Here is a 24321-nt window from a genome sequence, read left to right as displayed (position 1 = left end):
AAGATATATACAACAACAATATATACACTGTTGCAGAGCATACTGAGATGCTATAACAGCCGTTATTTTTTTTTAATTGGTATAAAAAGACAATCTATTTTTTTTGAATCGATATGAAATTTTTTTTATAGTTCCTCAGTCATATTAAAAAGTATTTTAGTGTCTTCCTGTGACTGGAATAAATTAGTATCATCCGCAAAAATTATGGTCGTTAAATTAGAAGCTTTATAAAAATCATTTATATACATTGAAAATAAGAGTGGCCCAAGTATGGATCGTTGGGGAACACCACATGTTCGTTATATTTGTTAATAATTGCGACAAAGATTCCTTGTTATGAAAAAGTTTTTTACAATTACTATAACTTTAGAACCTATTTAGTATTTTATCTCTCATTGTCATAGCTTTCATTTTCATTGCCATAGCTTTTAATAAAATACGGTAATTAACAGTGTAAAAAGCTTTTGACAAATCAATGATTATGCATAGTGTAAATTGTGAATTTTTAAAAGAATTGGCAATACTGTGCGTTACATGGAGAATAGCGTGTTCAGTAGAACTTATTCTCTGAAAACCAAGTTGATTTTTAAAAACAAGGTTATTATCAATAACATAAGTGCACATTCTGTTACACATTATTTTTTCTAATATTTTTAAAAAGACTGGGAGAACTGAGATTGGACGATAATTTGTAGCGTTTGTGAGGCCACCTGTTTTAAAGATCAGAGTTACTTTTGAGAAACTTTTTAAATATTAAAAAACGACAGCTATTTAGCATTAAAATATTTTCGCTTCTTTTTTGAGTACGGGTTAACATAGTTTTAACGAATTCGGATAAACCAACGGACCCGTTAAATTTTCAAAGGTCAGTTGGAACCCTTGAATTATTTTTGATTTAAAAAAAGACTGAATTTTTTAAATCAAAAATAATTCAAATTTTCAAAAAAAGTAAATTTTCAAAAAAAGTAATTTTTAACCCATCTTACTGTATGTTTCAGTTTACCTAACCTCTATATATCCGTGTTAGGGGATGTAAAGGACGCTAAACGTCAAAATAGGGGTTTGACAAGAGAACCTACTCGTTTTGAGTTTTACACAGTGGGGTCTTATAGATCAGGCCGATTTAATAAACTACTAATTGTTTCCTAAAACTTATTCAATTTTATATTTTATGGGACAAAAAATCAATTAACTTTTTTATTTTAAAAATTAATTTTAAAAAATAATTTGTTTAAACATTTTCTATAATTACTTATCATTAAAATTTTAAAATAAAAGTTTATTGACATTTTTATTTTTTCAAACCAACTCTTAAATGTTATTTTTGTTATTTTAATATTTTATTAAATTTTGTTTTTTTTTAATTTTACAAAACAATTCTTAAATCTTATTCTTTGAAAAACTATAAATTCTAAACGCTAAGCGATATATTTACATATTTTCTTTTATATTATTAATTCAGCGACATATATTAAAACTATATTTTATTGTTAAACTATATTTTATCTAGTAATGACGCATTTTTTGGGGCTTGGTGATAAGACTAAATTTGTCTTCTTCTAGCCCCAGTCATTTAATTATCTTTTACAAGTTACGATTGTAAATTTTTTTTATTGTTTTTTTTAGTGTAAACAAATAAAAATAAACAAAATAAAAATAAGATATGTAAAATACTTTATTTTATTATTGACATGAATGGGAACAACAATGTTAAACTGAGAAAGATAAACTAAAAAGAAAGATTATTAGTTCATTATAAGTGAACATATTTAGCATTTTTCGACATTTTAAAACAAGTAATCTGGTTTAACTTCTATATTAGATCAAATAGTTGATGTTAAAGTTAATGCTACATTAAATAAGTAGTTAATATTTCATCATTTGCAAATTAATATTGTTACTTTTAAATGAAACTTGTTGTAATTTTTAAGTATAATGCAACTGCGATTTTTTATTCTATATAAAAATGTATTCATGCGATATTGATCGAATTTCTTTTTTAATTTTTGTTTTAGGTTCCCTAAGAAGACCTAACGGTCTTGTCACAAAGCACCGCCGACCCACCAATACCTCGTCACAAGTTAACGCTTCCTTTTTCACCGATGGCGTGAAATATGTCTAAAGTTCGTTTCAAACCCTACCAGTGGGCATAAGAAGTGTTTTAGCCGTCTAAAAAATAAATTAAAACATTTTATACTAAGCGTATATAAACACGCCTAGTATAAAACATTTTTTTTATGTTTACAGCCTATGATTTTTGCCTAAAAGCTAAAACTCTAGGCTGCAAACATCAGTCTATTTTAACTGCCGGAGTATAAAGACGTTTTTATACATGGCTGAGTTTGTGCCTTTAAAACCGTATTTGCAAGGAATTCTTTTATATTACTTCCACCGGAAGACAACAGCATCGAAGGCTCATAGAATATTAGTGGAAATAAAAGACAACAATGCTCTTTCAGAACAAACATGAAGATATTGGTTTCAACTATGCAAAGGTGGTGGTTTTAATCTCGAAGACGAAGAAGATCCTGGTACTGAGAAAAAATTTGAGAAAAACTGGAAGTAATTGGAGGCATTACTTGATGAAGATTAATGCCAGACTCAGGAGGAGCTTGCGGAAACATTGGTAATCGGTCAATCAATAGTTTATAGGTGCTTGAAACATTTGGCAATAATTAATAAGCAAAGAAATCGGGTGCTGTATGAACTGACCCCAAGGGACATCAAAAGACAGTTTTTTCCTTGCAAACTGCTGCTCGCGCCACAAAAAAGAAAAGATTTTATGCATCGAATTATTACTGGTGATAAATAGTGAATACGCAACAAAAAGCATCAACGCAAAAAAGCATGGGCCAAGCCCGACAAGCCATTAACATCAACAGTAAAACAGATTATTCATTATTCCAAGCTCTGTATCTGGTTCATGCTATGTATCTGGTTGGACTAGCTCGGATTAATAAATTATGAGCTGCTTAAACCGAATAACCGATGACAATTGATCAAGGCGAGCCAAGCATTCATAAGCCGCAATTCACCAAAAGACATGAAAAAGCTATTCTTCAATATGACAACGTAAGAACACTTTTGCAAATGTTGTTAAACCACCTGAAGAACCTCAAATGGGTAGCCCTATCCCAGCCACCATATTCACCAGACATTGCCCCCTCAAACTACTAATTTTTCTGGTTGATGACACAGGGCCTGGCTGAGCAGCGATTTTCTTCTTACGACAATACCAAAAACGGGTCGATGACTGGGTTTCCTCAAAAGACCAAGACTTCTTCAAGCGTGGAATCCGCATGCAAACTGAAAGATGGAAGAGGATTATAGCAGCCAATGGGCAGCAATTTGAATGATCTGAGTCTGATAGTCTTTTCAAAATAAACTGTTGATTTTTATAAAAAAGTTTTCAATGCCGCAATTAAATACTCCCAATATTATTATTGTATTTATAAGTATTACTTTAATTATAAGTATTGTATCGGTTTGATATTTTACACTATTTTAGTTTTGAAGTCAGTGCCATAATACTTCATTTACAAGAATTTTTTTTTGCCACTTGATCTAGACACTGATACTCATCAAAATAATTTGCGGAGATCTGAGTTGCCTGCTTGTGAAGAATTATTTAGCATTTGCAATCACTATTTTCATTACTTCAGAGAAAGATTTGAAAAAAAAAAATAACTGTTATGATGTTTATAAAGTGCATAAAAAGAAAAAAAAGGTAATTTAATTGTACACACAAATAATTACTGTATATAAAAGTATGAAATACCTTAAATATGCATTTTCATTTTTAGATATATTAATCATATATTTAATGATGGTAATACACTTAAAGTCATTAAGTGTGTAAGTTTCATCTGGGTAAAAGCTATGCACTAGCTGGTGAAGATTTAGTTTTATGAAATAAATAACTCACATTTTATAGATGACAACAGTGTCTTATTTAAATAGCGAAATAAAGCATTCGATCTGGATACATTGACATTATTCATGAAAAAAATAAATTACAAGTTTTCACTTTAACTCTTGATTCTTGGTAGAGTATGCTTCTAACTACATAGAAGTTAGTGCAAATGCTATTCGAATAGCACGTCGAAAAAATAGTGGTATACTTTTACATTAAACAAAACTTGAAAATGTATTGAACCATATATTGTCTCCCCTGCACAAAGTTTATGATGAGGAATACTCTTGACCAGTGCTAAGTAAATAAAATTACGTAAATGTTGGTAAATGAAGACATGAACGATTGGTCTTATGTAATCTTTAAGAACTCTTCAGTCAATTCAAAGTTGTAAATCCTGGGATTAATGATCAAACAGTCAATTCAAAGTTGTAAATCCTGGGATTAATGATGGAGTTTCTAAATTTTGCAGTCGTATGTGTTGTAAGTGAAACTTAAAAAATTTACATTGCATACCTGTTTCCAAAGCATTAATATTATTTAAGAACACTAGCACTATACCAGCAACGATATAAAATAAAAAATCTATCAAATATAAACAAAAATCCATGTAAACTAAATCAAAGCAAAATAAATTTTGTGCTAATGCTCAGGCACGAATATTACGTATGTGCGTATGATTCGTTTTAGTGGATTGCAGCAGTCAAAGATAAAGATAAAAAGTATAATAAAAAAGTTTATGCTTCTCAACAGTTTTTCAAGCCAAAAAAAAGATACATTTTGTTGAATACCAATCAAGAATATCATAAATAAGTGTACTAAAAAAAAAACAACTAATTTTTGAAATTTTGAAAAAACATCTTTAATAAAATCATAAAACGTAAACTGGTATAGTAATAAAATTTTAAATTTATTTAAAAACATTGACTATAATAAAAAAAAAAAATATATATGCATTTTTATTTTTTCATATAATATATAAATATAAAAATTCGATACCGAGAAGGATAGTCTTATATTGAAAGATACCGCTTATATACTTATTTCGATACCATCAGTTCGATTTGTTATCACACGATACCGAGAAAGATAGTCTCGTACCGTGTGGTATTGTTTAAGTAATAATGTTGATACCATCAGTATCCGTTCAAAACCGTACGATATTGATAATAAAAAAAATCTTATTGTATTGAATGGTCGCATAGTCTTGATAAGAAAAAAAATATATATATAATAATAATAAAAAATAATGCAGTATCGCGTGATCTTGATATTATCTTGTTAGGTATAGCACCGATACCAGACGATTAACCGACTCTCGATAGCGAATATCTAGTGTCTAACAGAGAACTCTTATTTTAATATTTAAAATTGATTTCTGGGGATTTCAAAAAAAAACGCAGGAGCTTGTGTATTTGAATTCTTCACCTGAAGATCAACGCAGTTGTCTATTTTTAACTATTTTAATTTTGAAGGTATGATTTTATAAGGTAAAATGTAACTTCATAAACAATCATAACTCAAAAGCAGCCTTGAAAATTCAGGATTAATTATCTTTTATAATGTGTTCACTATGGTAAAAGTATTAAGAAAATTCAAAAAACATAAAATTGCTTTTAAAAAAATAATATTGATTGTCTTGACATGGAATTACTCGATATAAGTATATTTCTAGTTTTTTCAATAAGTTCTTATATTTCTCTCAGCATATCACATATCTCAGCATATCTCTCAGCATATTATTTCTCATATTTTAGCATCTAAAATTTTTTCATTTTTACCAATGATTAAAAATCTTTTAGATACGTTATTAAAAAATCGTTTTTAGGAGATTGCTAAAAAACAGATTTAGATCGTAGTTCATTTGAAAAATCGTTAGGGTTCATAAATCCATTTTACAACGATTTCTATTATCCGTTTTCTAATAAGTAAATATCTTAAGAAAATTGCATTTAATCTTTTGACTATACAAAAAAAAATTTCAGTCCGGATAAATATCACTCATATACTTCTTGGTTTAAATTATTTACAAATCCTTTTCCTCTTTTTGTTGTATTGTGCGTTTGTTATTGATACGATCCTCCCATTTGCTCTCAATAAAATTCCAAACAGAATCAAAAGCTTTCCAAGATGTTTCCTCATGCACGGGGGTACCTTTGAAATAAAATCAAAATAAGGCTTTAATTTAAAATTACTTTTTTTTGTCATAGATGCAAAAATACAAATAAAATGAACAAACCTGCAGAATATCTCGGACAATCTATATCACGATAAGACAAAACTTTATCAAGTTCAGCGTTACTTGAAACCCAGTTACGAACGTTCTAGATTTATTAAAAAGAAAACATCTGAGAATAAGGAAAAATAATTATTTCCAGTACGTCATTTATCATACGTCATATAAATATCAATTAATTGTTAAAAAAAACTATTTAAATCGGTAAATTTACAGTTTTCATCCAAAGATTCAGCCTATTATCTTGAGGGCTCAGGTGATGAACAGAGTCTGTTAAGGCAACAACAAATGTTTTGTCAACCATTTCTGGATTATTTAGAGCCTACAACATGATTCAAAAAACTCTACAATCTTGTGCATAGCTTGAAAAATATGTATAACAAGTAGATAATGCATGCAAAGATATACAATTAAAATAAGATAAAAAATTTACCCCTTCCACTGTAATCACTCCTCCATAACTATGTGCAACAATAGCCACATGCTTTGCATTAGACCGAGATATAATTTGTTTCCAAACATAATCAAAATGATCGTTGGGAGTCTCGCTTCCCTTGAACAAAATGTATGACGTATATAATGTACGTTAACTATGATTCTTAATTTGTAAATACGTTTCATATTATAGGTAAGCCAGAAAGTAGGAACAAAGGGAGGAAGAGGGGGAGGGACGAAAGTAATTTATACGGGGCTAAAATTAAAAAAAAAATTCAAACTAAGGTTAAAATTTTATATCTGTCGCATAGCTTTTGAATTAGCAACTACTATTTAATATATTATTCTGTTTAAGTGCAACAAATAATCAGTATTGAATGGATTTTATAAAATAACAGCGATTTGCTCTTTGGAACGCCTAAAGGATGCTCACATTTCAAGTCAACATTATTTAATGCGATGCAAACACACTTTATTACAGAAACTAATTTTCTTAGAGTGCATTTCAAAGGACATATCTTGTCAGGAAATGTGAAATGTTATATGGACAATTCCACAAAAAACGTGACGTAAGTTAAATTTCATTTCAGTAATAAGTTTGACCTTATTTTGCCTGAATCCAATCAATTTAGTTTGTTTTATTCTACAGAGTTGAAAAAACAAATAAACTAAAAAGTTTTAAGTCTGGCTAAAAAAGGGCGAATTTATTACCGAAATGAAATTTAACTTACGTTATGTTTTTTGCGGAATCGCCCATATATAACGTGAATTTCACATTTCTAAAAATTTTATAGGTAACAGGAAAAAAGCATTTTAATGATATGTTTTTTTTAAATATTATTTCAAATTAAATAGTCGTTTACATAGAAAAAAAATTAATGAACATAAAATAAAAGTGTTTTAAAGTTATAATTAAAATGTCTTTGACTAAGTTTTACGTCCTTAAAAGTAAAACTATGCCCTCATTAGATTAGTATATTTCATAAGTTAACGAAAAACTTATTTTTTTATTTTATTACTTTTTTATAAAAATGAAAGCTTAAACTTAATAAACTGATTTTGTACTAAACATAACTGTATAAATATTACACTTACTTTTAAGAAAATCTCGGCATTGTCATAAATCCATCTTTATAAATAGTGATTCGAATTTGTACTTTTAATAATTAACTATATCTTTACTAAATATTATTTCTACAGGAAAAATTCAATAAACTAAAAAACCATTTAAATACTATTTTTTTGTAGACAAGTTGGCCTGATTTTAAATGAGATAGCAGCCTTATTAGAGAACCAGGATGTGGCAGACATTATTAAGATTGTAATGATTCCATCTGTCGATGAAACCCTCACTGATGAAGACAGTGATGATGAAGAGGATAGAGATAATGGAAAGGACATAAATCATTATAGAGCTGGTATTCTTAACCAGCAAGCAGAGATTCTCATAAATGACAAAGATGCCAGCAATAACCATATATATAGGTAACCAGCAAGCATATATAGATAATCAGCAAGCAAAGATGATGTGTTGTCTGACATTCAAATGGTAAGAATGTAATAAAAAGAGCAAAACGTTTTACATATTAGTTTTATCATGGAATTATAAAGTTAAATGAAATAAATAATTTATTTTTGACTGCAAAAAGATTAGTGCACCAATCTGAGTATGTCATTGTCTATGAGAAAATAGTCAGATATTTTTGACCTCACTTATTAAAGCAAGCCATTCGAGAAAAGCCTGAATGGTAAAATTTTTATTATTTATTGACTTTTTTTTTAGAAAATATCTATTAACAATTCCAATGCAGTATAGCATATTAAAATGGGTGAAAAATAGGTGTCAGGCAACTGCTGAGAAAGAACTTTTGGCTTGCCAGCCTTATGCTGGATTAAAACCAAAACTTGGGCAGGGTCCCAATGTTGTTTGAATTTTTCTGAACAGTATGGATAGAAAAAGGGAACCAAAGTGATAATTTTTTTACATGATTTGATCTTCTTGATCATATGTGGGAACATATAATCAAGAAAATCAAATAATTAGAATAAGATCAAATAGAAATATTGTTATAGAAATGTATTACTATTACTAAATTACTGACCTATAAATATTGTAGGTCAGTAATTTAGTAATAATAATACATTTGAGCTGTGACTGATAATTCGGTGAGTGTACCAAATACACTTAGACAGCTATATCATTATTTAGCATAGTTAAATTATTTAAAATCCATATGTCAAGTTTAGCTTTAAAAGAGTTCACAGAAATAGCATTAATAACATCAGTAGGTAGTTGATTCCAGTAAAAGTTGCTCTTTTTGTTAAAAAATAATGTCGAGGCAAAAAACTAATTATTTCCCGATTATATATCTTTTGATTACATCTTGCTGATTGATAACTTCTTGGCAAAATTTCATTAATTAAATTTACCTTTTCAATTCCATTGAATAACTTGTACATTTGAATAAAGTCACTCCGAATCCATCTTACAACTAAAGAAGCGAGACCAATGTTATCTTTTCTTATAACATATATTTTTTAATGGCGATAATATTCTTGTTGCATGTTGCTGTACCATTTCTAAGAGATTAATTTCATTTTTAAGACATTAAAACCACACAGATACAGCAAATTCAATTAACTGTCTCACAAAAGTTGTGTATATAATTTTTAGTAATTCACTAATTATACTTAAAAATGTTTTCCTCAACATACCCAAAACATTATTTGCTTTACTTGCACATAGAGTTATTTGATTTTTCCATTTGATGTCAGAGGTAAAAACTACACCAAGATCTTTTTCAGCGACAGTGGTACTTAAAGGTATATTTTGCATAAAATTAGTTCCATTTGGGTTATTTTTACCAAAGTGCATTATCAAATACTTCTCAAAATTAAACTTTATAGCCATTTATTGGACCAGTTGACAGCTTTATCTAGGTCATCTTGTAATAGGTTAACACTTGCTTCACAACCAACCCTTAATAATACTTTTGCATCATCAACATACATCTTTGAAATATTAACAAAGTTCTCATGCAAATCATTAATATAAATAATAAATAGTAAAGGTTCAATAACAGAACCCTGCGGCACACCACTAAATATATCTTTCCAAGATGAGACAATTTCTCCCATGACAACTCTTTGTTTTCTATTTATTAAAAATGCTTCAATCCTTCTTAACAATGTACCAGAAATTCCATAACATTTAAATTTTATCAGTAGTCTTTTATGGGACACTGAATCAAATGCCTTTGCAAAGTCTAAGTAAATTACATCTACAGGTATATTCTGAGATAAATGATACAAGATTGCAACTAATGACTCAATAAGGTAGTTTGAACAATATCTTTCCTTAACAAAGCCATGTTGATTTTTCAAAAGAAGAATAATTGCATTTAGGAAACTCACAACTAAATCTAACAAAACCCCTTCTAAAATTTCACAAGGTACAGAATTTGTATACTTTTTTGTATATTTACTTAAAATATTGTGAAATAGTTCGATTTTAACTAGCCTATCGAAAAAAAAAAACTAGATGAAATTGTTTTTTAGGTTTTTTACGGAGTATATAGATTCTATTTGTTAACCAGTTTCGCACCTCTTCAATAAGACATTTTATAATACACGCACCCCTTCTATAATACATTTTATAATACATCGTTTCCAGTTTAGGATGTTGAATGCTGGATCTTCTTGACTTAATGCATGGGTTTTGCTTGTGTCTCCTATGACTAAACAACTTATTCTATCATCTCCTAATGAGGGTACAGCTCTAAAACTTAGTTTTATAGTTCTGAGGCCGGCTGGTAGTCAGGTTTCCCAAACTCTGCGGTAGCTCTCAGAGAGCCTGATTCCATCAACAGCTGTAAAGTATTAGAGTACTAATGGTGCTATGTTGCGCATGAATGGTGTACCTGTTCGTAATTTTAGTGTGCATTGCTGAGGCCATTTTAGGAGCCCTTTTTTAACAAATCTGAAATAGACAAAAGTACCAAAAACTAAAAAACACAAAAAACCATCATCATTACCAAAATCTTTGAATTTATCATTCACTAATACTCGTGGTCTTCAAAATAACATTTCTTCTGTTGATCTTATCTTTTGCAAAGTTCACCAGACCTACTTGCTCTTTGCGAGACTAATTTGAGTTAAACTGTCTCATCTTGTGATCTTAATGTTAATGATTATCTTCCTTTAATTGGTAAAGACTCTAATAGTCACATGCTTGGCCTGGGCTTTTACAATTGTAAGGATTAACACTTGTGGAAAAAATAGGTTTGAATCCACAGACTATTCTTTTATGTGTTTTTGATTAGCATTACTTCACTCTACCACCTTTCTATTTGTTCTGTATTGCTCTCCTTAATCTAAAGACAGAATGCTTTTTGATGTATTTCTAATAAAATTGACCAAGTCTTTTCTCTTTTTATTTTTATCCTTCAGCCAATATCATTGTTGACTTTAATGCTCATCACACTGTATGGCTTGGCTCTATCCCTATTTTCAAAAACTCTTATATTAAATCTAATAACTTACTTTCTGTTCATCAATATGGATTTTGATCTTCTTGTTTAACTGCTGATTTGTTAACAGTAATAAATGATAAGTTTTATTGTGCACTAGATAAATGTGGAGAAGTTAAGGCCATCATTCTCAAGATTTCTAAAACCTTTGCTAAAGTTTTACATGCTGGTCTTCACCGTAACTCCTTTACAAGTAACGCCTTTAAGATTCTCGAATTCTTCCTTACCAATCATAGTATAAAAGTTGTCCTTGATGGACAGCACTTTTTCTTCATATTCTGGGTTCCTCAAAGTTCTATCCTTGGCCTTATACTCTTTTTAATTTACATTAACGATCTCCCAGAAATTCTCACACATTGTTTGCTGGTGATATTAGCATTTATTCTTGTCTTGAAAAGAAGCCAATACTCTCTGATTGCTTGGAGGAAGCATTTGACATTGAAGAGGATCTCACTTCTGCTAGAGTATGGGGCTTTCAGCAGCTAGTGAACTGTAATTCAGATAAAACTAAATTGTTTCAGCTAATCATTATCACAATAACGGGTGATGCGGAAGTTATCGGACAAAATAAAAACGTCAATAACTTATTTATAAATAAAAAAACAAACTACTATTATATTTTTTTAAAATAAAGCATTTAACTTTTAATAAAAATATATTATTTTTTATATGAAAAAACACCACCATCTGCAATTGATCTCAATTTTGCTCTGACGCCTTTCATATGCGACTGTAAAAAGTTTAAATCAATTTCTTGTAGTTTTAGTTTAATGCGATCAATCATAACTTGTTCTGTTGAAGCTTGCCAATCTCCCTCATAAACCTTCTGTGCCAAATGTCCCCAAAAATTTTCAATTGGTCGTGCTTGAGGCACATTTGGGGGTTTGGTTTCTTTATCAACGTAATAAACATATTGGTCCATCCAATTTAGAGAATCTTTAGAATAATGAGAACTTGCTAAATCTGGCCAAAATAAATACTTAAAGTCTCCATGATACTTGTGAATAAATGGAAGAAGTCGTTTTTCTAAACATTCATTAATATAGATTGATGAATTGATCGCTACAGCCTTGGAAGTGCGAAACAATGGCTCGGACATACCACAGTCAGATATGGCTATCCACATTAATAATTTTTTTGGAAATTTCTCTTTTCCTATAAAACGAACACTTTCTGGGCATGTCTTTTTGTTGTTTGTGTAGTATCCAGAAATTCCAGGCATGTTGTCCCCTGCAAAACAAAAGTATTTTTCGTCATCGATGACTAGAAGTGATTTTGTGTTATAGAACTTGTTAACTAGTTTCCTGCTTCTTTTCTTTGCCTTTATTTGTTGTTCTATAGTGTATTTTGGAGTCTTTTCACATTTTCTATATTTAATATTCATTTTTTTTAACTGACGACCAATTGTCGATTGATTTACACCGAATTTAATACCTATTTTTCTCTGACTGACCCTTTTTCGATTGTTGACAAGTCTCATTAATTCGGCTTTCTTTTCTCTAGTCCAGGATGTCGGACGACCAGGGTGGTTTCTATCAGAAAACGATTGAACAGTTTCAAGTCTTTTTAGGTTATCATATATTGTACTTCGAGCAAATCCTTCCTTTTCAAAATCATTTACAATTTTTTTTTTTTATATTAGGTTTATTTACAAAAAACATTTTTAGTCGCTTTCGAAAAGATTCTTGTTCAGCTGCATTTAACCTCATTTTAAATAATTGTGTTTCAAATAATAAAGTTTATATTTTATAGAATCATCAATCAATCAATCCATAAATCAAATCAATTCCAAAATTAGCATCTCTTTATCGTGCTCATCACTTTCTTACTCGAGCTATTTAAAGTAAAGCTTTAAGAAGTGTGTACTTAAAAGTTTAACAAAGAAACATATAAAAGTTTTTCCAATTTTTTTTTTTTTGCAAGACCTTTCAAACATGTTTTACAACAAAAGACAACACCTCAGATTCAAAAAGGCTTTGGTATATTGCAAAGACTTAGATGTACTGAGATGAACTATAATTGAGATAAATTTTTAATCAATTGAGATACATGAGAGTCATCTCTCTGTTAGCTTTACGTGAGCAAAGTAAACATGCAGATTTTCTTCATTCAATTTTTTGTGTTATTTGGCATTTTGAGAGAACAAAGTAAGCCAAGTTGACACTTTGTTTAAAACTGGTTAAAACTGTGTTTTGACTATTTTACAAGTTTTAAATTCCAAATTAGAAAAATTTAAATTTGAAACTATTGATTTTCATTAAAAAGTAGAAATCACTTTTCTTTTCGCAGACAAAATAGTTTGATTTTGGAATCTTTACCAAAGTGATTGTCTTTTTATGTACTACCATACCTCAAAATTTTTCTCAGGGCGGAAAGTTTAAATTAATTTGCATTTTGTGACACTGTGGGGCGCTGCTCTAAAGAGCTAGCGCCTCTTGTGCAATCTACTAAAATTCATGCTTGTGTTACTCATCATTTAATTAAGTCTCATTCTTTTACTGTGACTGTTCCCAAGTGTTCCCAATATTTAGGATAAATAAAAAATCTCTTCACATCTAAACATTTCCATTCTTATTATAAAGCAACATTTATAATAAGTTTCATATAAAAATTCTAAAAACAACTTCTCTGGCATTAATGGGTTAAATGCAAAAAGTTTTACAGACTTCCAGCTACACTACTACTTGGTATGCCAACTGAGTTATCAGACATTAATTCAAAAGAAACCCACAAGCTGGTGAAAAAAGTTAAGGGAAATAGAGAAGAAATAATCTATGGTTTCCCAACAAACTCCTGATAAAAAAGACATTAAATTGATAAACAGAAAGTTAAAACTAAAAAAAGAAATAAAATCCAGTACTTAAGTAGTGATTTTTTTTATGTTTAAAGAACATTCAATTACTTGAGACCAATTTCTTATTTGAAAAATTTAACTAAATTATTTGACATATTATTTAGGAGGTCAGGAGATTCTTCTTGATTTCTAGCGTGTAAAATAAATTGAATGATCCATAAACATTGACAATTTTGAGGATATTAAGCAGTTATAAATTGTTTTGAGCGACAACAAAAAAATTTAATTTTACTTATACATTAAAACTGCAAAATTCACTATTCAACATTAGTATTAAATATACAACTGATGAATATTGTTAAGTATTAATGTTATAACTATAGAACATATATATATATATATATATATATATATATATATATATATATATATATATATATATATATATATATATATATATATATATATACACATATATATATATATATATACACATATATATATATATATAACTATAGAACATATATATATATATATATATACTTATATATATATATATATATATATATATATATATATATATATATATATATATATAAATAAAATACACTAACATAATTTACATATATATATATATATATATATATATATATATATATATATATATATATATATATATATATATATATATATATATATATATATATATATATATATATATATATATATATATATATATATATATAAATAAAATACACTAACATAATTTACATATATATATATATATATATATATATATATATATATATATATATATATATATTATATATATATATATATATATATATATATATATATATATATATATATATATACATATACATATATATATAAATATATACTCTTATAAATTTTTTAAATCTTTAAACTTTTACTGAATCTTAATATTTACTAAAAAAAGAAAAGAAAAAAAAACAACTTGCTTTTCAGATCTAGAAATTGTTTTGAATTTCCAGATCTAGAAATCATTTTATTCATCATCATTAGTTATTATTATTTAATGCCAAGCTGCAAACGGAAAAACCATTGGAGAGAATTTTCCTTTTACATTACTTTTTCTTCCGAAAACACAGAAAAAAGCAAATATTAAGTTGATGATAATAAAAAATTACATGTCTTAAAAACAATTTATGTTATATAAACTTATATTTCATTTTGAAAACATTTGAGCTTAATGTTGGTATTTTCAAGTTAAAAAAATTTTCCTACACATATTTAAAAATAAAAAAAATTTTCGGACACTTATTTAAATATCTTTAAATATAAAAAATTACACGCAATAAAACATTTAAAAATAAAAAAATTTTCTTACGCGTATTGATGTTTTTGTGTTTTGATCATAGTTGTAGTTGGAGTTTAAAACAAAGATGCCAAAACCTAACTAAAAATATATATATATATATATATATATATATATATATAAATATATTATATATTATATATAATATATATTTTATATAATATATATTATACATAATATATATTATACAATATATATTTTTTAAATATAATATATATTATATGTATTATATATAAAACAACTTTATAATGTATTCTACAAAATAGAGTTCTCAATTTTCTTAAAAAAACAGAGCAATTATAAATTAGTAGAAAATCACTTAACAAAATTTTTTTTTCAATAACACTGTGTTTCATCAAAAAAGATTCATCAGATTTTTTTGATGAATCTTTGTTGATGAAACACTGTGTTAAATGGAAAAAAAGTTATGTTATTGTATTTTACAAATAGAGTGCTCAATGTTCTTAAAGAACAGAGCAATAATAAATTAGTAAAAAATACTTATCTAAACTTTTTCTTCAACTTTAAGTTTCACCATTGCTGGATCATCAGGAAGAGTTCTCTTCCTGATCATCCAGCAATGGTGAAACTTAAAGTTGAAGAAAAAAGTTAGATAAGTATTTTTTACTAATTTATTATAGTAGTACATTAACTCTAACCATCCACCCCAAGTTCTAAAACAAATCCCGATTTCAATTAATAACAGACTAAAGCAAAACTCCTCAAATGAAAATGTATTCAATTCCTCTAAACGAATATTTGAAGATGCCCTGAAAAAAAGTGGTTTTGGAAATTTTGAACTAAAATTTGACCCTGAAAAAAAGAATACAAAAAAATGAAATAGAACTAGAAATGTAATTTGGTTCAACCCCCCATATAGCAAAAATGTTTCTACTAACATAGGAAAAATGTTTTTAAAATTGGTCGATAAGCATTTCCCGCGATCTAATAAATTACATAAAATTTTTAATCGAAATACAATTAAAATTAGCTACAGTTGCACAAAAAATATGGAAAGAATTATAAAAGGTCACAATAAGGCTTTGTTAAACAAAAAAGAAATCCTAAATGAAAAAACTACAGAAAATTGTAATTGTAAACAAAAAATCAATTGTCCAATGAGTGGAAGTTGTTTACCAAAAAATGTGGTATATAAATGTGTTGTTTCCTCTAAGAATGTACCTGATAAACAATATATTGGCATAACAGAGGGTAAATGGAAAAAACATTTTGCCAATCATAAGCAATCTTTCAAGAATAAAAAGTATTCAAAAGACACCATGCTGTCAAAATATATATGGGAATTAAAAGAAAAAAATATTGACAATTTTATACTGAATTGGTCTATCCTTAAAATAGCGCCTGCAGATAACAATATTTCCAAAAAATGCATACTATGCCTACAAGAAAAATTTGAAATAATTACACATGCAAACCAAGAATGCTTATTAAACAAAAGATCGGAATTAATTTCTAAATGTAGGCACGAAAATAAGTTTCTCCTAAAAAACTATAAAAATAAATGAGTTCAAATAATATTTACATTAACTACCCTCTTCAAAAAAACATTTGAAAAATAGCATAAGTAATCATTTCTAAAGAATTCTTTTTATAATAGTGTCAGCAAATTCCACAAATGTGTGAAAATTTACAGTAGTTAAGACATTTGCAACTTCCTGTATAAGGTCATTTAACCTCAAATAAAATTTGTGAGTTTTAGGGGGGTTATTAAAGTTCCCAAAAATAAGCTAAGATCAGCTGAGCAAGGCGTAAAACGACACAAGAATTGATCAAGAAATTGTGATGCAAAAAAACTTATCAGCACTAAAAGTCTATTTACTATTCAAAATTGATTAAAAGTGATTTTAAAAATTTTTTAAAAACAATTTCAAAAACCTGTTGTGATTAAAGATTTTCATTTGCTAAGAAATATGTAACACAAAAACATCGCTAACTGGAAAAACTTTTGCAAAAAATGTCAAAAGTTTTTGATTAATTCATTAATTCATTTCATTATAGTCATAATTATTTTTCAAAGTTTTCAAAAAAAAAAAGAAGTTTATCCTTTGTTCTCTAAAATCTTTTGTTCTCTAAAATCCTTTGTTTTCTAAAATCCTTTGTTCTCCAAAATCTTTTGTTCTCTAAAAATGCACAAAACAAAAAAATTAAGTTAGCTCTTTATATTTTTGTTTTGTGATTTATCTAAATCTTTATCTTTCTTCTGTAAAAGATAAAGATTTAGATCAAACTTTTTTAGTAATACACCTTAGTTATCTTTTAAAACTTTTGTTATTTTTTATACTTAATTTATTTTTTACTTTGTTTTTTTAAAAAAATAAAATTATCTTTTTTGCGATTACTCTCAACTAGCCTAAAACCTACCTTGCCAAAATGATTTTAAAAATAGATACAGTGCTCAAAATAGAAAAAAGAAAGGAATGTTTTCAGTAATTTCTAAATACCATTCTGTCTAATCATTAAAATATTAAGACAAATATAAATTAGTGACAGGATGGTTTACAGAAAGGTGGCAAAATAATATCTTGTCTCACTTTGAGCACTGATTAAATAAAGAAACATAATACTACTTTTTGTTGCTTAATTCGTTAGTTTCAGCCTAAAGGTAGTCAAAAGCACATCAGCTTGATACATGAAGCCATGAAATCTGAAAAATCTGAATAACTCTGAGTAGTTAAAATAGGTGTTTTTATTTTTTATTACAAAGTCTATGTAAACAAAATGAAAGTTATATACCTCTGCACCTTTTTTTATATAAGGCAGTTGGCTACCAGCTTCTAATGAATGATTAATAATTAACCTAAAAATTAAAAATAAATTAAATATCATTAGTAATAATGAGAAATTTAAATTCAAACTTTTATTTACTACAGATTACACATAAAAATTATGAACAAAATATGAAAACTCTCTAAACTAGATCACCAACACCTTGCTCAAAAAACCAAATCCTACAAGCAGCAAATGTACCAGGTTGTACTGGACATGTTACCATGTATAAAAATGAAAAAAATGTATGAGTATGAAATAAAATAAACAGAACATGAAATTCACAAAAAAAAACAAAAAAAACCCAATGATCAACGCAACTGAGTTGACAAAATCCAGTACATTGTTTCCCTCGAATGTTGAATTAATCCATTTGTCATAGTTATTTTTGAATCAATCAACTGTCTTTGAAGTAACAACTAAATCTGGTAGACTATTTCAATAAGGTACTACACGATTGCATAAAAAATTATGTTTGGCTGAATTCCTGGTAAACTGTCAATGGATTTTGAATTTCGCACTGCGTAGACCACCAACTGGGCCATTGACTGTTAATAGACTGAGAGTATGAACTGCTCAAGTTGTTTAATGTCTTTTCTAAGGAATGGATTCCAAACTGGTGCGCAGTACTCAAGCAGAGGAAGAACATAAGATGTGTAGAGTTTGAGAAACATACACACATTCCATTTATTGAAGGTTCCTTTGAGCATTTCTAAAACCATATTAGCTTTTTGTGCTGCTTGGTTTATTTGGCCAGTCCATTTGAGCTTGGTGTTTATATAAATTCCTAGTGTTCGTTCAATGCAGATATTCTCAAGTTGAACTTGATTTCCGGCATTGTCTTCCATGTAAAGAGAGCATTGAGATACAATGATCTGCCTTGAAACTTCAAAACTTTACATTTACTGGTGCTGAAATCCATACAACACAGTTTAGACCATTCACTTAAAGAATCTATGTTAGCCTGAACATGGACAAAATCAAGAACACTTTTTAATTTGACAACTAGTTGACAATCATCAGCAAACAATTTACAATAATTTCTGACAAGTTCTGGCATATCATTGATAAAAATAAGAAACAACAGTGGTCCAATAACAAAGCCTTGGGGCACACCACTCAACACCTCAATCCAATCTGAAGAAACCTCATGCAAAACAACATGCTACTTCCTTTTTCTGAGAAAGTCTTTTAACCAAACTATTATTTTGGTACAATAACCATAACCAACCAATTTAAGTTAAAGTAGGTGGTGAGACACCCTATCAAATGCCTTGGCGAAATCCAAGAGAATCAGTAAAGCTGCACATCCATTACTAAGCGCTTCAGTAATAATATCTAGCACCTCTAGTAGATTAGTTGCACATGATTTTAGTTTTACAAGTCCATGTTGATGTGGCGACAAGAGATTGTTCAAGAGCAGATGATCAGCCATAATATCATGTACAATTTTCTCTATTAATTTGCCAACTGTAGAGATCAAAGAGATTGACCTATAATAACCTGGATCTGTGCATAAACCTTTTTAAATATTGGTGTAATGTTTGCCTCTTTCCAAACAAAAGGAACCAGGCCTGACTCAAATGAATTTATAAACAAAAGTGAAAGCGGTACATTAAAACTTCTGCCACAGTGTTTCAATACAAAGGGATGGATACCATCAATACCAGTAACCAGTATCTTTGGTATTATCTAACTCAGAAAGTAGTAATTCAATTTTATTTGGACAAAAAAGTGCTTCAAGATTCGGTTCGCAGCAGGCTTTAGTACTAAGAGGAAGGTCTGGATTAACTGGATCATTGATTGGTTTAGAGAAGACTATAAAACTGGTCATTCAGACAATCAGCAATAGCTTTTTTATAATCAAGTTCAGTACCAACAGAATTAATAAGCGATTGGATTTTACTAATACAAGGTTTTTGGCTGTTTACATAATCATTGAGCTTCTTTGGATTGGATTTACACACTTTAATTACATCATTTTCATAGATTAAAACAGCTTCCGCAACTAACTTTTTGACTGATCGATTTTGCCTATTGTACAATGCACAAATTTTATCTATATATTTAGAAGAACAACATCACAACTTCATAAAAAGCCTATAAACCATTTCGGATTAAATTTACTAGGTCTAAATGAGGTGGTTCGCTTAGAAATAAATTATTCACAAAGAGTGGTGTAAGCTAATGTTTTTGTTTTTTTAAACAAATTCACTTCCAACAAGGCTGCAAGCAACCACTAATTAAAGTTGGAAGTTACTGGAAGAGAAAAGATGAAGATTGTAGAGCAAGTTATCGATTGACAGACAACTTAAAGGATTGCAAATTATATGAATCAGGAAAGCAAGATGAAGGAAGAGAATTCCAAAGAACTGATCTTCGAGGAAAAAAACTAGACGAATAGGCGTTTTTGGATCACTTAGGAACAGTCACAGAAAAAGGATGAGACTTAATTGAATGACGAGTAACACGAGAATGAATTTTATTAGATGGCACAAGAGATGCTAGCTCTTTAAAGCAGTGCCCATTATAGTATTTGTAGAAAAGAGAAAGAGAAGCAACATTACGACGATGTGTTAATGGTTGGAGGTTGGCTGCTAGAGCAGTTCTAACTATGTTTACAATGCGTTTTTGCACCTTGTCTAAAAGAGAAAAGACATCATTAGAAGATTCGCCCCAAATATGGCAACAGTATTTCATACAAGGCTGGATTTGAGATTTATAGAGATAGAGAACAGAAACCGGAGTATGAAAGTGTCGAGCTCGATAAAGAGATGCAACCTTAGCAGATGCTAATTTTGCAATGGATTCGATATATGGTTTCTAAGAAAGATCGGAAGTAAAAGTTAATCCTAGAAGATGAAAATTAGATGACTCATCGAGAACATCACCATTCATAAATATAGGAAGATCTAACTAATTGTGATAACAATTGGCTGAAAAAAATTGAGTTTTATCTGTATTGAAGTTCACCAGCCACTGTGAGCCCCATGCTGTAGCAGAAGTGAGATCCTTTTTGAGCTCAAAAGCTCCCTCCAAGCAATCAGAGAGTGTTGGTTTCTTATCACGACAAGAATAAATGGTAGTATCATAAGCAAACAATGCCACCTTAGATGTGAGAATATCTGGAAGATCGCTTATGTAAATTATAAAGGGTATAGGGCTAAGGATAGAACCTTGAGGAACCACTGAAGTTACAGAATAAGAAGAAGAGTGCTGTCCATCGAGGACAACTTTTATACTAAGATTGGAAAGGAAGGATTCAATAATCCTATAAGACCAGCATGCCAAACTTTATAAAAAGCTTTTGAAATACACGATAAAATCGATCAGTTATTACTGTTAGCAAATCAGCTGTAGAACGAGAAGATTGAAGTTATTAGATTCAAGATGAGAAATTAAGTGTTTGTTAATTAAAGATTCAAAAACCTTGCTTATGATAGGAAGAAGACTAATGGGACAGTAGTTAGACGAATCAGATCACTCTCCAGAATTTTTGAAGATAGGGATAACTTTAAAGATAGAGATAACTTTGCAGATAGGAATAACTTTGAAGATAGGGATAACTTTGAAGATAGGGATAATTTTGAAGATAGGGATAATATGAATAATCCAAAGCACTCATCAGCTGAGTTATTATTAAACATCTCAGTACAATCTAATGCACAAAGTATTAGACTAAAAGCATTATAATCACCTTTTTCATAGATAAAATTTATTTTACGAAGAACAGGTATATTGATTTGAGAAGTTATTCTAAAGTCCCATAGCAACAAATAATAAAGGCAATTTTTTGCTGTACAGCCAACAGCAGGCCCAACAACAACATTGAAAATGCGATCAGGGTCGCCAGAAAAAACCAAGTTTAATGTCTAATATGTGTGTGTATATACATATATATATATGTATATACATATACATATATATATATATATTTATTGTATATATATATATTTATTGTATATATATTTATTGTATATATATATATTTATTGTATATATATATATTTATTGTATATATATATATTTATTGTATATATATATATTTATTGTATATATATATATATATATATATATATATATATATATATATATATATATATATATATATATATATATATATATATATATATATATATATATATATATATATATATATATATATTATATATATATATATATATATATATATATATATATATATATATATATATATATATATATATATATATATATATATATACATATATAAATATATTGTATATATATATGCAACCCTCAGAATTAGGGTCAGCATTTGGCGATGCAAATCTAACTGCCAACCTAAAGTTGTTTGTGGTCAGCAAAAAATTGCTGACCTCGGTTTTATGTTTTATGGTAACTTCTTTGTGTCAAATTTTTTTTGCCATTCTCATTTTTCCTAATTCCGAGTTTATATATATATATATATATATATATATATATATATATATATATATATATGTATATATCAGGGATGCGGAGTCCCAAAAAGGACTCCGGATTTGAAAGTCACAAAAAGATTACTTTATCCTAGTTTTTGGTATCCAGGTGCTCTAAAAATAAAAATAAGTTTATGGACTACTAATAGGAAAAAAATTAAGACTTTTAGGTTAGAGGAACAATCGTTTTTTGAGCCCGGAGTGCTTAAGTATAATGGCGGCAAGGACTCCGGGACTCCAGGACTCCGGGCTTACAAACAATACATTTTAAGTCATTAAATCTATATATATATATATATATATATATATATATATATATATATATATATATATATATATATATATATATATATATATATATATATATATATATATATATATATGAGCAAAGTGAACAATTTACAAAACCATTTAGCTTCGCTTAACTTCTTTTTCTTTCAATAATAAAGAGCTTCTGAAAAAGGTAAGAAAGTTTGAATATAAAAAAAAGAAATGAACTTTAATCCATTAAATGATATAAGTTGAACCAACAACTGTTAGTTTTTAAAAAAAATAGTTTCTTTTTTAAAACTAACATTTACTGTTTGTATTCTTACATTTTAATTTTTTCTCTTATTTTTTAAAGTGTGATTAATTATTGGTTAATTTTTAGAGTGAGATATGTTATTTTTCAGGAGCTTCTTTTTTTTCTTTTTATTATCTTACTTTAATATTTACTGTTGTTTTTAAACAGCCTTATTTTAAGTATTTTTTTTATTTATTCTTTTCACAATTTTTATAATGCAGTTGTTATTATTACTTATATTTTTATTGCATTTGTATTGTATATCACTACTTTCAACATGATCAAGTTTTTTTTCTTCTGTATTTAATATAATATAGTGTTTAATCTATCTGCTTTCAAACTAAATTTTTGCTAATTTAAAAGTAGAGCAGAATAACAATAGAACAACTATATTGATGCATTTGCATTTGTACAGTAAACTTAGTTCAAAACAATTTTTTAAATATAATCATAGAATAAAGACATTCAATTAAAGCAAGAAATATATAACTTTTAATTTGAGGAAAGTAAAAAATTTAATAATAATTTTTTTAATTATTTACTATTTAAATATTCACTATTTGTGTAGAGCAATATAAATTTTTTTGACAAATTGCCTTGATAAATAATAACTCGAGAAACAAGTTTCTACTGCTGATAAAGGGAACTTAACTGTACTTATGTGCCATGAATTAAGTGAAATGCTTTCTATTTGTAACAGAAGAAAAAGCCTTCAACTTAACTTCTAATATTTTAATTAAGTTTTAAATAATTTTAAATAATTTCCTAAATATTGACTACAATTATTGCTACTTCTTTTTATCAGCATATTCTGCAGACTCTTTGTTCGGAGACTTTATCTCTTATTTGCAGACTTACATCATTATTTAAAAGTTTTTTTGAAATTCTAGTGTCTTTTTTTTAATGAGTCGCATTATTTAAAGTAATACAGGTTCAAGGAAATGTCTCCACTAAAAAGCGTTTGATGCATGATTTCCATGTATTTCAGGTAATTTATAACACTATTTTTTGTATAGATTGCTTTGCAACTTTGATTTACAAACTTATTTAGTTACAGTCTAATAAAATGATGTCTCAAAACCAAGTCTACAAGCGGTTTACATTCGTGACATTTCTCTTAAATACATACAGAACTAAAGTGGTTTACATTAGCAACATTTCTTTTAAATACTTTTAAGATTTTTCAAATGATTAATTTTTGTTCCATACCATGCTCAAAACATTGTTCATTTTAAGTATCAAA

The 24321-nt window shown here is 28.1% G+C and overlaps 1 protein-coding gene across 3 annotated transcripts in view; it reads right to left on the bottom strand.

The window, feature by feature from the left end:
- Positions 1-5904: 5904 nt before the first annotated feature.
- The window catches only part of LOC100210806 (cotranscriptional regulator ARB2A homolog), a 31621-nt gene continuing 13204 nt past the window's right edge, over positions 5905-24321 (bottom strand). For all 3 annotated transcript variants that reach the window (XM_065816419.1, XM_065816418.1, XM_065816417.1), the window contains exons 6-11: positions 18022-18085; positions 15280-15348; positions 6583-6702; positions 6364-6471; positions 6153-6237; positions 5905-6067 (exon numbers count right to left, since the gene is read on the bottom strand). In XM_065816419.1, coding sequence (XP_065672491.1) covers positions 5940-6067; positions 6153-6237; positions 6364-6471; positions 6583-6702; positions 15280-15348; positions 18022-18085 — 574 coding nt within the window. In that variant the 3' untranslated portion in view covers positions 5905-5939. The remainder of the gene's footprint in view (positions 6068-6152; positions 6238-6363; positions 6472-6582; positions 6703-15279; positions 15349-18021; positions 18086-24321) is intronic.

Source organism: Hydra vulgaris, chromosome 13 (assembly GCF_038396675.1).
Source record: "Hydra vulgaris chromosome 13, alternate assembly HydraT2T_AEP".
NCBI lineage: Eukaryota > Metazoa > Cnidaria > Hydrozoa > Anthoathecata > Hydridae > Hydra > Hydra vulgaris.
This window is presented reverse-complemented; position numbering and strand designations above follow the sequence as displayed.